Source organism: Uloborus diversus, chromosome 5 (genome assembly GCF_026930045.1).
Source record: "Uloborus diversus isolate 005 chromosome 5, Udiv.v.3.1, whole genome shotgun sequence".
NCBI classification, from domain to species: domain Eukaryota; kingdom Metazoa; phylum Arthropoda; class Arachnida; order Araneae; family Uloboridae; genus Uloborus; species Uloborus diversus.
Genome location: NC_072735.1, coordinates 178,987,301 through 179,004,583, shown reverse-complemented (window position 1 = coordinate 179,004,583; position 17,283 = coordinate 178,987,301). Strand labels below are relative to the sequence as shown.

Genomic DNA, 17,283 nt, shown 5'->3' with positions numbered 1-17,283 from the left:
TAAAAACTTCCTAAATTGCTCATTTTTAAATAGGAAGATGTGTTTATAAGTCGCATAAAGGCAATATTTTTTTTTACGCTGTAGTGCCGGATTTTCGTTTGCTACAGTTCCCACAATGCACTGCAGTGACGTTTTTGACCCGCAGTGACGTCAGGTGAAAACTGTCCATTATCTGAGTAATCTGCTATACTCGGCAACCTCACGCTTCTAAAAGAGATAACTGAAACTTGGATGGAACACAGGATGACTCTCATGACAGTGCATACGTTAAATTGTTCATGTTTTAGAATGTCTCTTTGAAATGACTGGTAATTAGCGAATTTATCCAAAAACCTCTACCGAGGCTACTACTTGATGAAACCAAATAGAATTAAATGCACGAATACAATGACCAACGTTAATTAAGAAACAAGCTCAGTGGAAGCTGAATCGATTATTTCAGAAAGAGCGTAAGTCCAATGGATTTCCGTAGGATTTAAGCCTTTTCTAAAATAATCGATTCAGTTGTATTGATATAGCAAAATACGCAAATCGAATAGACATGGTTTTTGACCTAAATTTGCCGTTCTTGAACAAAAACGAAGCATGACCTCTATTGGGAAAAAAAAAATCTATTTTAAAAGGTGATGAAGTTTTTTTGGGTGAACTTTTGTTGAATGTCCACAATTATTTAATCTCTGTGAAACCAAATGCAGTGGAGCTACACCGAACGTTTTCATCAAGCGCGTTATAAATTAAAATCTAACTTTTTGAAGAATCAAGTCAAGTCAATCCCGCGGGATTGGCTTCATACGATCCCGAAAGCCCGCGGGACTGAAATCGGCGCGGGATTGGAAACCCTACATTGTACTTGATTTCATATTAGGGTCATTCCATACAAAATGAGCAAAATTCACAAAAATGTGGTGGTCGAATGGTAAGATTTTTATGAAATTTGGTATACGGGTTCCTTTTATGCCTATATAAAAATATCTAAAATATTTCGGCTAAACATTTTTTATTTTAATAGTTACATGCGATTGAAAATTGGTCAAATTGAACTACATTCTCATAAATGCTAAATGTTGCATTTTTGAAGGTTTGTATTTTATTAACTATTTAATCAAAACATAAAAGTTATATATCGTTGTAATCTACAGAATAAGGGCGATTCATCTGATATGAGTAAAATTTTCAAGACTATTATAGTTAACTTTTAACCGTGTTTTAAAAACTGAAAATATTTCAGTTTTCTCATAATTAAGCCTACCATTTTTTAATCTCAAACTTTAACGAATGTATTAGCTTTGCTGAAATTGAGACCCAATAACATACTAAGTGTCATAAAACTTACTGATATATTACTTTTGAAGTTGTATTTTAACTCCTTTTTGTCTTCAAAATCAGTTTTGAACTTAGTGACATTTTTTAAAATGGCCTTTTCCCCTTCACATAGGCCCAAAAATTTAAATGAGGGAAACTTTCGACAACTTTCAAATTCTGCAGGAATATAGGACAGTATTTCTACTATTTCCTTGAAGAAATTCGAAATTGGTTTTTGATTTCCAAGCTTAAAAAAAATTCATAACATTAGTACTTTTTTTGCGTTTTATGTGAAATTACAAATATAACAAAGAACTAGATAAAAAACTAAATGATGCAAAAGCAAGTATATCTAACATTCATTTGAATTTTTTGAAAAAATGTACTGGCATAGTTTCAAATTTATAAACCAATTAGTGGATAAAATTTATGTCTTAAGCAATAATAACTTCAACAAATGCATCAAAATACTTTCTTTTCTTTTCTTTTTTTTTAACTCTGCAAAGTTTTTTCGATCTGGCTACAATTTTTTGACTCAATTTTTGTAGGAAAATCCAGTTCAAGTTATTGATAATACTTTCATTAATATATTTCAAAAAATTCCACCTTTCATCTTTAATAGGTCATATATGAATCATTGTAACGGTCCATGTGTATTCTCTAACTTAATAAGAAAATCACTTATCTGAAAAGATATCGATGCATAAAATCTACGTGTAGAAAAAACATTACCGAACCACAAATAGTTGCTATGTATATATGCAACAAACAAATGAAATTATTGATGTTGGATTTAGCTTGATCTGTAAACTCTTTCTCTTCAAACATGTGCTCCTTTCACTGATCATTGTGATAAATCTGAGACTAGAAATTTAGGTGTTCAGTTGTTAATTGAGATGAAACGATGAAGATTTCATATCTCCAAGACAGCTATGGGTATTCAATAAATTGTTATTGAGCCTAACTCTCAAGATTGATAAGTTTTATTCATGAGACAAAAAAAAAAAAAAAAAAACTATTTCTGATTGTAGCAGGGAGAAGGAGAAAATTTTCTTGCCAGTTATAAGTGGATTATTTTATGTCGTATGCATGCTTGTTTTGACGGATAATAGTTTGATAGTTTTATCAATATACTGTAATACGCATTTTTTGCCATTGATAGTAGAAAGAAAAGTGATCTGCTTTCCACTGAAAATTAGATTCTTTGTGTGGCAAATGTTGAACCTGGCAATTTTTTTCCGGACAGAAAAGCTATAATAAATAGGACGAGTTTCGCTACCAACGGAATCCTTTTTGTTTCCAAAGAACGTCGCAGCAGGACAGTTTAAAATAAATGGGTGTATTTCGTCAAATATACTTACCAGTCTGAAATGCTATTGAGAATTGGACGAGATGGTCCTCTTCCTTAATCTTTAAACTCAATATGTTCTTTTAATCATGCTGACATGATAGGTTTTCTAGAAACTTTAGTTATTTTTTTCCTATACCACGGGTGGAGAGGAAAATTCAACTTTCAGTGGCACAATTATATTTTATTATGCATACTGGACTTCACAATAATTAGGAAAACATTTCAGCAAGTACTTCATAAACATGCTTTCGATAAAATGAAACATGAAAGAAATGGTTAAGTCTTGCTAAACTTACAATAAATAGCCATAACTAATTGAATTTTACATTAGTTCAAGTTACTCTAGTAACAAAAATACGCTGATTCCAATGATTAAAATTTAGTATTATTTACAAGACACTTCAACATGTTACGTAAAAAAAAAAAATAAGTAAATTAAGGGCATTCCCCTCATGTTCAAACAAGCATCTGAAGTAGAGAAAAAAATGAAAATTTCGGAAATTTTTGATTTTTTTAAAGTACGATTTCATTATCAAGGAATTCAAAAACAATTACTAAATTAGAGCAGACGGTTAGTTATAGTTAGTTTTTCCATCTGAATCCTTTCTGCTGTTATTTTTTTTTTTATTAACAGAGCTAGGAAGAGTGATTTGAAATCTGAAGTAAATTGGCAAGTTTTTAATTTTTGTTAATATCTCAGATTCAAAAAAAGCTTCGAATAAATTTTACTTTCTTTTTTCCTAATAGAGATTTTTTTATAGAATGTAGAAATATTTATTTTTTAAGTGTACGTTTGTAACTTACGGAGTTATTGAGTCACAAACTGGCTGCCATGAATTCTGAAAATTTAGGCGTAGCTTAAGCATCAGCTTCTAATTTCAATAACAAAGCAACAAACAGTTTTTGAACTTCTCAATCATACTTTCCCTCATATATATGCATGATTTACCTAAATAAAAATTTTCATTGAAATCTGCCACAGCTGATTTTGCTCATTTCGCGTGGAATGACCCATTAGCGTGTTTCAATGGTAGTGGAGTAAGTAAAAAAAAATAATTTGGAGGGAGGCCTGGTCATTTGTCCTGAGTTTTGAGTCCATTTTTAAAATGTTTGAAAGAAATTCACCTAATCAATAATAATGGAAAAATTCAACTACCGTATTTTTGGAAAGAAAAAAAAAGTTAGCTTTTGGTGCACTGCCTACAATGGGCAGTGTAGTGTTTGGAGGGGGGCGGGGTTGTCGCCTTCGCTCCTGGAGGAGGGCATCCCTGTTTAAGTCATCAGCGTCCACTCACCCGGCGATCTTCTTTTTCCGTTCGAGCTCCGTCCTCATCTTGGCGATGAGCCCCAGTTTTTCCTCGATGCTCTTGGCCCAGGTGCGCCCTCTGTCTCTTCCCGGGCTCCTCCGTCATGGCACCTGGAAAGGGGAAGTGAAATTGAGATGCAGGAACCGAATGCACACTCCCTAAGCAAGAAAGTCTTGAATCCGAAATTGTTAATACTTGGAGATGAGTATCTTCCTAAATTCTTGTCCCGCTACTTTTTACCCTTTCTAGTTTCGTCTGGGTGTGTCTGTCAAAGATTTCAGCCTGCTGAAATTTCTTCACCAATATCCAAGCGAATACAGATGACCGATTGTATTACTTTTGAACAAAAAAAATTAATTAAAAAGAAACGATATATTACTTTAGCAAGATTGCATTAATCCCAATGCGAGGTGCTAGGAATCAATAAGATCTCCTTTTCTTCATAGAACGACATTTATTTAAAAATAACTACAAGAAAACTACAGACCCAAAATATTTTCACAATACAGCTCCTTTTTCAAAACTTGCACTAGTTTCATTTAAATTTTGCCACGGAAATATAAAATTGCATGAAATATAAAATTGCATGCTTGTGGCACCCGTATCCGCTATTCCTGTTAATGGTTGATGGCTCCCCGATGTGGGTCTGGCTGTGATTGGCCAGAATGGTACGCCAATCGGTACATCCTGACAGTTCCAGGGTGAAACAGTTAAGAGGGGAAACCTTGGGAAAGGGAAATAAAATGAGGTATTTAAAATGGATGGGAAGGAAAAACAGATTAGCCCAAGTTTCTGAAGCTTGGACCATGAAGGATAATTTTATGTAAAATAATGGCCTGACTTTTGAGTATTGGTAAAATTTTACTTTGATTGATGCTTAATTTCTTAATGTCTATTACACTTATTTCCTGAAAAATTGGGAAGAGTTCTGAGATATTGAACTCAGTAAGTCGCATTTACTTCTTCAAGATTTGATTCTGTGTTGGGTTTGAACTGTAAAGTATTGGAGCTGGAAGGAGCGGTGTAGATCAACACGGGCACTTTCCCGGTTGAACACACGGCGGTTCCCTAAGTTTTTCTTGGGTTTGGGGGCAGTTACCGATTTACACACCTGGATGCCCCGGGCACTGACAAATATGGTGCCCCCCCCCCACAAAAAATATGAAGATAAGTGTTGGATATTATTTTGATAGAAAAAAACTTTAAAATATCGATTTCATACGAAAAAAGTTAAGAAAGAAAAATCTTAATTATTAATTAAAAATTAATAATTGAGATGTTTTGCAAAGAAATCATTTAATATAAAATCTAAAATAAATTTATGGTTTTCATGTTAGAAAATTTTTTTACAGTCGCAGATGGAAAAACTATGATACAAATGGTAACGGTAAATCATAATGGCTTTCTGCGCATCAATGATTCTTTAGATATTTTCTTCTTTGTTTTCTTGTAGTAAATTCATCTATAATGTCCTCATAATCAAGTTTTAGGTCTAACTTCCTTCGATTGATAACACAGCTAATAAAGATAATTTACCATGAGAAATGAGAGTACGCAAAGGACACTTAATTCTCTTCAATAGCAAAAATGATCGTTCTCCACAACAATTGGCTAATATACTTTCAATTTAATAAAAAAATTGTCAAATGACTTAATTTTTTTTTCCTTTAGTTAGAGGTACCGAACACTGGTCCCTAAAAAGAAAAAACAAATTGATGACAGAAATTTGGTGCCCCCTTTCCTTTGGTGCCTCGTGCCCGGGCCCCGAATACCCTGCCGTAAATCAGTCCCTGGTTTGGGGGAAACCTTATAGCTACTATACTACCGTGTGCAGGTAAACGGCAGTACATGCAGAAATGTGTTTTCGAGAGATGGGAAAAAAAGTGTGGTGGATTCAATACTAACAATAAGGAAATGTTGGAATGAGACTGTTTTTTCGTGCCTTTTTTTCAGCGGAAACCAAATAAGCGAGCTTGTACATTAAAGATAATGTGCAATAGATGACAAAAATGCACACTGCCTGCACAGGAGGCTGCATGGCTGTCCCCGCAGTAAGCCCAACAAGTTTTTTACTTGACGTGCCTGTTATTAGGGGCAATCAGGTTTGCTATGGGCTTCCCCGCACACCACACATCTTGTGTTAGTTAATTTGATGCCAGATGGTTAAACCTATGGCTGGCATAACATTGCAATAAGCGTTTGCTTTACGGTATTTTTCTATTTTAACTTGAGTATTCATGATACTTTTCAGGTCCGGAAAAGTGGCCGAAAATTCAGAGTGGAAAAGTTGAACCTGAAAAAGGGGGATAGATTTTCATCGTTCTCCCCTTAATTCGGCGATTTTATTGATTTTAAAAGTTTGAGCTTCGATTTCTTCAGACAATTCAGTTGCTTGTGGTCGAGGGGTAACCCCTAATCACAATCTTTAGGAGTTTTTGGCTAAAAGGGCCTTCCAAAATAAATTTGAATGTTCGAAGACTTCAGTCCCTATTTCTTGACGTGCGTACACAAAGATGGTACTTTCAATATTTCTTCGGTTCCTAATTTGAAAAAGAGCAGTAAAATATTAATTTGTTTTACAAAATTAACATAATATGGTATTGGCACGATTAGGGGAGAGTTTGGGGGGTGTTTCCTGGCTAGAGGAGGTACTATTCTCTACCTGTTTTTACAGGACAGAAAATTTGTTGGTGATCTCAACAGGGTTGACAACTTGCAGATCATTTTAGCTGGAGAAAACTCCAGCTCCGAGTTGGTGATAAGGTTGAGGTAGAGGGTAGTGGTTCATTTTACATTGTGTTCCGAAGATTTCTTGTGTATCTCAATTCTCTCTCGTTGGGAACTAGCTTCATTTCAGTTCCCAACAATTACTAAATGAACTGAGTACTGATTCACGTAAAGTGAAGCGAATAGGACACAATGAATTGCGATTAGAACCGAAAGACAAGCACCAAATTATCTTTCGGAAAAAAAAGTAAATAATGTAGTAAAAGTAACATATAGCAAAGCAACGGGAACAATGTTGTTAGTCTAAGATCCCAAGATAATTTTGTAATAAAATTACAGCACTTTGGTTAACAATTATTTTTCACAGGCATTTTTCTGTTGTATATCAAGAATTAATTTTTCTTTTCTGAGTTTTTGCCAGTTTCTGCCGCAAAGTGGCAGAAAGTGGTTTTTGCCATGCTGGTTTTAACCGGTTTCTACCAGTGGTTTTAACCACCTCGGCAGAAACTTGCCAACCCTGATTACATCAGAACCTATTGTTCCCTTTACGATTTCTTTTCACGCTGGAAAAATTAATTTTTTATCATTGGTATGCAGTTTTCAATATAATTTGATAGTTGATTGAACCATCAACATTATATCTGATCTCTTGCACAGGTAAAATAGCACATTTCTAATCTTTCTTTATCTACAAATCTGAAACTACCGCGGCACACCAAAGATCTTGTTGCGGCACACCCAGTTGAGAAGCAGGTTACAGAAGACAAAAGAATCACCAGAAAAATGATAAAAGGGTATTTTTTGAAATAGTTTTTGGCGACAGAAAGCGTGAGAAGGATTTTAGCAGGTGAGTGGGACAGGAAGTGGAAAGTCCAAACATTTTGTTAGTTGCTTAACCAAGTTACACAACACATTACTAATGGATACATTGGAAATTTGCAAGTGAACTGCAACCGTTGCAGAGAAATTATGAATAAAGCAGAAAGTAAAAAGGTTCGAAATGAATATAACTGCTCTGAGAAAAAGAAAGAGATTGATTAAGAGTTACAAATTTACAGATGTTATTTCTCACTTTACTTTTCAGCACAAAGGTATTTAGTTATCTAACTTATCTAAGGTTGTGTTTGTATTTTGACAATCATTTAAAAACACTAGTATAAAAATAATTATTATAATTTAATTAACTTATAAAAACTAAATCCAAGCGCATGGGCGGGATTTATGTGGGGGGGGCGAGGGGGGTCAATGCCCCTCCCAGTCTTGGGAGAACTTTATAAATGGTAACAACACACCTTCAAAAATGTGAAAAGAAAAAAAAATGATTTTTTTTTCTTTTTTTGAAAAATTCAGCAGTGAAAATGAAGAGAATAGCGACTGTCCTTTTCTGATGGGGGGGGGGGGGCACCGTACACTCTATTACAAAGAGTGAAGCTGTTACCAGGTTGTTGAAATGTGTTGAAAAGGACTACTTTGAATTGAAAACCATTAGAGCAAATATATGAGAGAAAATATAAGTAATCAGCCGCTATACTTAAAATAATCAACGATTGTTTCACAACAAATTGGAAACTAAAACAAAGATTTAAAAAAAAAAAACTGGATTTACCTATAAACTAAACAAGCTATAGTTGAGGGCACCCGCTTTGTTGAAGGCCACCAACTCCGGAAAATTTAATGATTTGTTCTTTAAAGAAAAGAAGAAAAGTACTTGAAAAAATAAATTCCATTTTAAAGTGCTTGAAAACCTTGAAAATTTGGAAAAGTGTGGATACAAACCATAAATTGAAAAATTTATAACAAATGATGGGGGGGGGGGGGGGAGAAATGCCGAAATGTGTCAAGTTTAGCTCCTTGCCACATCCTCCGTCAAAAATATAAAAATCATGGTTCTCACGTTTCTGTAGCATATTACTTGAGATAAATTTTTGTGACTCACATGTTTCATATATTACTGTTTTATTTAATCCCGAATGCAGTAATTTTTGGAAATTATTTTGTATTACTTTCGTTATCTTACTTCTTCTGCATATTGTTAATCTGTTCAGACCCAGAAGGAAAAAAAAAACACTACCTCTATTTTTTTTTCGTTTTTTGCACTACTTGTAATTGAAAATATAAAAGTTGTTGTAATGAAAAATCAATTTTTTTTTTCTTTTAAACTTAAAATGTTGTTGTTGTTCCTGATGACCCTTGGAGCACCCAAGGTAATGAATAACAGAGGCGTTAATCCACTTTTGAGGCTAATATGAGCGGCTTCCGTTTGACTGAGCCCCATTTTAGGTGGAAGTCCGACTTTTGCTCAGACACATTTGTCAGATAGCACAATTCAGATTTATTACAATACAAGGAAATCAGAAGAACACCCAGGGCATTGGGGAATCGAACCTGTGCCTCTCTGCATGCAAGCATTTGCTGAGCAATACCCGCTTGGCCACCGAAGCCCCAAGCTTAAAATAGTTGTTTCTTACAAAGTTAGAACAATACTGTAAAACAGTACAATCAAGTACTAAATTTCAGAGACTGGAAAGGGCCACTTTAAGTGCCTTAAATAATTTTAACTGTTCTCAAGTCCTTGAAACGGATTAGATGAGTCTTTTGAAATTCCTAAGCAAAGTGTGCTTCAACTTTATTTCTTATCAAGTGTATAAATTATGAACTGTCCAAATGGGCCTATTTTCTAAATCTATACACCATTTCTTTTAAAGCATTTTTTTACTATTGATCATTTTGTATTTAATTTACTGTTGTATTTGTCGGTGGGTTGGAGGCGTGATCAAAAACTGATTAAATTGAACCGACAGCCAAAGTAAGCAAATAACAATGCAAAAGCATAATCTTCTATTCTTTCTCGCTTTTTCTCTCTGAGAACTGTTGTAATTGATTTGTCAACCCAAAAACAATTTTTACTGTGTATTATCGTAATTTGCAAAAGAATGTTTTGCTATTTGTCCTCCGAGATTTTAGTAGTTCCCAATCAGGGCTGCGGAGTCGGAAGGAAAATGGCCGACTCCGACCCCCGACTCCTGGATTTTGAAACGCCCGACTCCGACTCCAACTCCGACTCCGGATTTTTTTTAATTGTATTTTTCAATTCCCTCTCTCCCTTCAGGAGAAGGGGGAAAACCTTTAAACAGAGATTAAAATATTAATTCCTTTTTATGAAAATTTCGCATTTTTTTTGTAAACCCAAGATACATACAACGTTAGAAATTCAATTTAAAAATCAAATTTTCCAACAGTTACGAGGTTTAAAAATGAAATGACTTAAAAATTCCTTTAAAAAATTGAAAAGGATTACCTTGCCCCCTTTAATATTTAACAAATAGATATTGATCAAATCCGTGTGTTTTCCAATTTTTGAAAGCTGTAATTTGAGAGGAAAAAAGCTTTTTTTTTTTCTAAGTCCAAGTTCTTGAGAGGGTGTGGTTTGCCCCGGGTGACACACCCATGTGGTAGGTGACACCTAAAGTTAATTTCAGAGTTTATAAAAGGTATAAATACTTTAATTCTGAAAATTCTCCCGATTATATTTTAAATTATATTTCATCAATAAAATTTCAACGAAAATAGGGGCACATATACGTCAGGAGCAAATTTTACACAAAATGCGGCGGTATACAGATTTATACGAATAGTTTTTTACTATACCTACATTTCTTCTTCGCTAAATCTTTAATTTCAATTTTATTGGCCTGCTTTAGAATTAACCTTAATGTTTAAGATTTTAAGATTAACTGCAATTATTTAGTATTGTAATCAAGAAATCATTTATACTTATTTTGCTCCAAATTTTTTAGTGAGAACCAAACTTATAGAAATAGTCTTAATAAAGAAAAAAAAACATTAGATTATTTCATCGGATCTTTTGTATTCGTGTTTTCGCGCAAGAACTTATTTGAATTTGTCGATCACTCTCAAAAGTTTCCACCTGAGAGTACGGGCCCCGACTTACTAAATTGTTACGTCCCTTTTACTATTTTATAACTGAGATCAAACAAAACACTATATTTTTATTTTTATTTGAAATTTATTACTTGAAAATGTTAGGCGATAAAACTGTTTGCTGACAGTTGCTATATATTAGTTAAGTTAAAAAGCAAGCAAACTAGGGGACGGCTACAGAAAGTTCGATAAGCACTCAAGCTAGCTGATTGCCATTGTAGCAGTTATTTTTTTTCATTAGTAACTTTTTATACATGTAATCGAACCAATTGCTAGTAGTCAGTTTTTAAAAAATGCAATGAGAGTCAGTAAAAATGAAAGACAAAAAGAAGCCCGGAGTCGGAGTCGACATGTTTTCTAACGACTCCGACTCCGACTCCTTTACCCCAAAATTAGTCCGACTCCGACTCTTCGACTCCGACTCCACAGCCCTGGTTCCAATTACCCCTTCTAAGGCTTCAAAATGCAGAATTTTATATCTATTTTACAAAAATTCCTCCGGGGGAGAAAACCCCGGACCCCCTAAAATTGGAGATATTCTATCCCCTACTTAAAAAGGACTCCATTTTACACCTTAGACCTTATGTATAATGCATGGGGGAGGGGGCGCTTTAAAAAAATGGCCTTTTTTGCCGCCGATAGAGAAGTTGACCAGACTACTAAAGAGACCCAAACCCTGAAATAGCTTAGAGGTATGCTATGTCTAAATCCAGCCAGTTGTAATCAATACAACTGATAATGCTAATAAAAATAAATAAAAATAATGCTGCCCCCCCCCCCCAGGAACTCAGTTCTAAATCCGCCTATGATCAAGCGGAGCATAAAGAATTTTGATTCCTCATATCCATGCATATGTGATTATAAAATTAAATAAAAAATATAATAGAAATAGAACAGACTGAATTATATTAAAGGTTTTAAGGTTAGTTTTTAAAGTTTCAAAACTTAAAATATAAAAAATTATGCAACACAAAACTATAACAACATTAGATAAGGAATCAGAAAAAGAAGAATACATGAGTCTGGAAAATTACTCACCTACAAATGAATTTTGGCAAGAAATGGGAAGCAAACCAACTTTTTTAAGTTTGCATAAGAAAACAAATGATATAGAAACCGGCAGCCAGTATTGCATAATATCAGACGTACGCATGAATGACATTCGCAAAAAAATTTTTAGCTCTACAGAAAATATTTTTAAACTACCAACGTCAATTAGGTTATTGAACTTGACTTATTGAACATACCTGCCTTGCCTTCAAAATTCGAGTTAAACCGAACCATTGTTTCGGTCACTCGTCTGGTCAGTGCTAATTTTGTATTAGCTACCAGTTTGTTTGGCACTCTTGGCTTCCTTAAGAGGTTTTCCACCTCCAGCTCAGTCACTCCTATGCCGGGCTGATGAGTGCTAATAAGCACGAAACTGCAGTCCTCGGCTGGAATTGACTGAGCTGGCGGTGTATTTCTTGTATTTCTGCCTTAGCCCTGGCTATAGGCTGGTAACTTATTGAACAGGTAGCTTAATGTTTTATCTTAGTCAACAACTTGAGTAGTTTCAGATCTACATGAATTTTTTCACTACAAAATGCAAATAATAATGATAATGTGATTGATATCGGGCAAAAAAGCAGTTTTTTTTCAGTTGGTGAAAATTAAGCATAAAATATATGCTATTACAAAAAAAAAATAAATAAATAAATAAATGATTTTAAAGCACTTTTTTTTTACATATATATATTTGAATATAAATTTAATTCTTTATTTATGGGTGAATTAGACAAAATAATTATTTCCAGAAAATTTTCCAGTTAAGATTCATGTTCTCAGAAAACTTTCCATTTTATCTAAGTCTGCCGGCAGCAGGGGATGCTTTTTAAAAAAATATTTGATAATATTCTGGAAAAGAAAAAAAAATCAATTGGAAACATTAACAAAATAACCTAATGATTCATTGAAATTTCAAATTTCAGTAAAAGAAATTAACAATGAGCTATAAAATGAGAGAGAGGGGGATGAGTGAGAATAAGAATTTTTAATTTTTAAAGACTTGTTTAAAAAATCAAGAATAAAGCACTTTGTCAAAATATTTAAGAATTTTTGTTCAAAATCAAGCACTTTACAGGGCCCTTTGTAACAAGTCACAGCAATAAAGCACTTTAAATGGTATTCAAGGACCTGTGGGAACTCTGTCACCGTTCCAAAGAACAGACGTTTATTTTTTAGGCGAATGAACGAATCCATTCATTTTGAGGACTGTTCTTTTTTATAACTGTTCATTTCATGTTTGTTCATAAACGACACATCCCTCGTTAATTGTTGCAAAAATTACAAAATATTATACAGTGACATTTAATAAAATAAATTATTTCAAAATTTACATTTCATTTATTTCTTATTGAACTACATGTTTGAAAGATGCAGTCTTTGTTTCAAGCAATTACCTATATTTGTCACAATCAATTTGTTACGTTCGTCACACTAATAACTAATAATTGTTTAAATAACTTAATAAAAATTCAACATTTTAAATGCTTTCTAGGTAGCTCTTGGGAAGAGAATAAAGCAAAAATTTTCTTTTTATTGTCCTATAAAAAATGTGGAAGCGAAAATACAACGTTTTGTGACGAACGTAACAGGCCATACAGAATTCAAAAAAGGCTCAACGAGAGAAAAATAAAAAGTTCGTGAAAGAAATTAAAGAAACTGAAATCTCAAAATATAAGCAATAACTGAAAAATAAATATTAATTACATCAAATTTATGCTTAAAAAATTACAGGTTTCGTTTCTTGAATGCTTTATGGAATGTTGTTGCTGAAGATCGTCAAGCAGTAATTACTCTACGCACGGCAACCATCTTGAAATTTTTTTTCCCGGTTTCGAAAATTTAGATTGTTTTCTCTAAAATAATGCATAACACAATAATATTGAATGAGTTTGAAATTTTGGGCTACAGGCAGACATTTTCCTGAAATAACCAAGGTACCTTTATTCTTTATTTCAGTCAATTACTTTCGTATCATAACTACTCACAAAAGGCAAAGTCACATTAAACGACGCTCTAGATTAATGCATTTTCAGTAACTTACCAAATTGTTCCACTAAATCAAAAAAAAAAACTCAATGTGAAGAGATTACAACAATGTAATTTTTTCCTAATTTCAGCAGCGTTGAACGCAAATTTTAAAAAAAACACTAAAATTTTTAGTCGAATTATATTATTTTCTTTTTTCTATTTAAACGTGGTCTAGCATAAGATTGCGTTACACTACATTACAATTTAGCGTTATTGAACTAAAGATATATAAGAGACATTGGCTCTAAGTTTCTCCTCTCTAAAACAGATCCTAGACTGCGTTTGCATACCTCGACTGTATCGGATTTTTCATTGTTACGGAGCTAGGGTTATCAGAGCAAAGTTTCGGGTTTTGCCAAATTAGCCAAAAATAATATTTTATTTAATGAATATTTCACTTGCGGCTAATAATTTTTCTCAGTGAAAAACTCAACATACGCAATAACTTGCCAGAAAAGGCAACCACTCGAACACGTGCTCCCATCCAAAAAGGCTACAGTAAAGCCCTCAAGAGCTCTTGCGCCATAAAAAATCAAACCAATCAACCAACCAAAAAGGCTAATCCATGGGCTAATCTTAAGCTGATGCGCCGCGCTAGCTCGTATGTATAGGGGGCCTTATTTAGAGCTGCTCCTAATGCTATACAATAGGGAAGTTGCAACCTATTAAATGTTTATATTTTGGCTATTGGATGTTGTTAATTGACCCTCAAAACTAAAAAATTCACCATCGCCGAATTTTAAAACACCGTGGTTGGTTTTTAATGAATTTTTAAAAATCCACGCGCAAAAGTGCGCTCTTCTGAAACGTCTCGAGCCTACGTCACAGGGCGCGAATGGGCAGCCTTCCGCCGAAGACCCCTTGTTTTCGCTAGGGACATTTTGAGAGCGCTGATATTTTTATTTTTTTAGAAATTCAATAATCCTTTTGAACACACTATGGAGACCGGATTCATTAAAGCACAATCTAAATAATCTTCCTCATGTAACATCAATGATGATAGTCGAATATTTCCGAGAGGATGAGAGGTTTAATGTTCCAGAAACGCGAGGAGTTAAATGTGAGGAGATAAGCCTTTAACGTTTCGTCTTCGAAGTCGAATGCACGCCTTCGGCTTCTCCCCTATCGGAAGAGCGCATGACGTCACTTCCTATACCATTTGACGTCACAAGCACTTGAACTTTAAAAATTAATTTTAAAAAAACTACTTATCGTATTGCAAAGATTTTTTCACCTATGATGTTCATACATGTTACTCTATCAAATAAAAATAAAATTGAAAAATCGAAAACTGTCCTATTAGAACAAGATTACAAAAATTTGTAAGCAGATCTTAGACTCCTGCGGATTCCTGACGGTCTACTATGTGTGTATTTTATTTTTCCTAACAGAAAATTCATATCCTAATTTTCGCCAAACTTGGGGATCAAATTTCTTGCAAACTTTCTAGTTCAAAGCTCCTTTCTCATTCATGCTTAAAGTGTAGAAAATAGATTTTTATGACTAGAATTCAATGTTTACAGGATTTTACATCGCTAAATATTTTAATTTTCTTAAAAATACAGTCAATTTGCGATAACTCGAAGTCCAATAATTCAAATATTGCTATAACTCAAAGTCCGATATCTCGAATATTACTATAACTCGAAGTTTTTAATAAGTCCTTTGTCTTTAGTTCTATTCTAATTATTCTCAATAACTCGAAATTAACTTCCTTCAACTCGAAGTTTTTCCAAGATTACTCGAAATTTATTTCGAAAGGACGAAAAAAAAAAGAAAGAAAGAAGTGACTATGAGAGAATAATTATTTCACCTTCACTTGCAATTCCTGCACAATAGACCTTTAAAGCAAGAAGAGCACCTGTTGAGCCAATGTGCGATAAAGGAGTTACACGTGCGGAAATGAGTTGGCTTGTTTTCTTTTGTTCTACTGTACTGTTTACACTTTGACATGTTGCTGGACTACGAATTTGCTTTTAAGCTGTCAAGTCAACTGATTGTACCTTTATTCGAAGGCTGACCTAACTTAAGATACGTTCCCCTTTGTTCTTTAGTTCGATCATTTACTGATAAGTTCCAGAGACAGAGAGAGTTTTCTTTACTATAAAAGACGTCTAAGCAAGTATGCTCTGTCAATGATATTAAAAGAAAAAGAGAAACTTCTAAAGCGGTAGAATACAGGAATCCGAATTTGAACCGAATGAAGATGTGCACCTTTCCTGAAGTAGAATCAGCTCTATTCAAGCGGTTCCAGCATGCTTTTGATTTTTTTCTATTTACATATTTGATTAAACTGTGCATGTTGTGCTAAAAAAGTTAAGTTCTGTAATTTTGACTGTTATATGTACATATTAATTAAAGTATTCGATGATTTTTAATATTAAAATATAAAAACCAAAACTAACGTTAAATCAAAATTTCGATAAGTCGAAGTTTTCCGTCGGTCTTTTTACATTCGAGTTATTGCGAATAGACTGTATGTTGAAAGATATCTCAAAAATGGCAAATTAAAAAAAAATCCATATCATTGTTTTGCTTTTGCAAGGGCAACATAAATTTTGTGTGGAACTCTCCCCTGCTAGATTTTACAAAATATCAAGTGTTGATATTTTGTAAAATAATCTGTTCCCGATTTTTTTTTTTTAAATTTAGTTTCACAAATTCATGTGTAGATATTTGAGGATTTTCTTTCCCTATTGCATGTATTTGTTAAATGTTAAAAATAAATTTCAAAAAAAAAAAAAAAATAATAATTTGAATTTTGGCTGCTTGAGTTCGAATTAGGTTATTCACGACCATGAATTGCGATAGGATCCTACTCGTTGGGTTTCTTGTTTCTACAAATGGAATGAAATGGAAATGACCAAGAAAGTTGCACTCGTCATAATATGACTGTTGATTTTCTAGAATAGGTAATACGAGGCATATCCATTAGGGAAAAAAATATCCTGATGCGAAAATAAAAATAAATATTTTATGGCCCGAATCAACCAGTGCACTTTATCATAAAGATTATTTACTGCTTGAACACTTGATTACAATTGAATAAAATATTGAAGTAATAGCACCCGGGATGTTACAGGTAAGGCGGGACGGTGGGGGTGGGGATAGAGAGAACCTGAGCTAAAGTGAATGCTCTCCGGTCTATGCGCCTTCCAATGTGTGTGTGTACACCCAAAACTCTTTTTGTGCGGTTTATGAAAATTATTTATAAACGAGTGGAAATTATTTATTAAACGAGTGCGGGGTAGTATCATCAAGAGTCGACAGGGGCATCCGATGGGAAGTCACTGTGACCTTCCAAAAATTTCTTAATTTGGGAAATTTTTCGGGAGTCGTCAAAATTATCATCGCTTGGTTTTTTTTTGATTTCGTTTAAATGTAACATTTTGGTTATTTTCTACGTGAGACTTTTTTTATGAAATCCCTATCCACCGCATAAAAAAAAATTTTTTTAAACTCAGTTGCGAAAACTTTTTAAAGCTACTGGTGAAGTTTCAAGCATTTTTTTTACACGATTTTTTTATGCGCTCCCTATCCACCGCATAACAAGAGGTTTGGGTGTATATATACACTTTT

At 33.7% G+C, this 17,283-nt stretch overlaps 1 protein-coding gene across 1 annotated transcript in view; it reads right to left on the bottom strand.

The window, feature by feature from the left end:
• Positions 1-17,283, bottom strand: part of LOC129223307 (uncharacterized) — a 37,609-nt gene that overhangs the window by 16,326 nt on the left and 4,000 nt on the right. Inside the window, exon 3 of the mRNA XM_054857873.1 lies at positions 3,949-4,056. Within this exon, the coding sequence (XP_054713848.1) occupies positions 3,949-4,056 (108 nt within the window). The remainder of the gene's footprint in view (positions 1-3,948; positions 4,057-17,283) is intronic.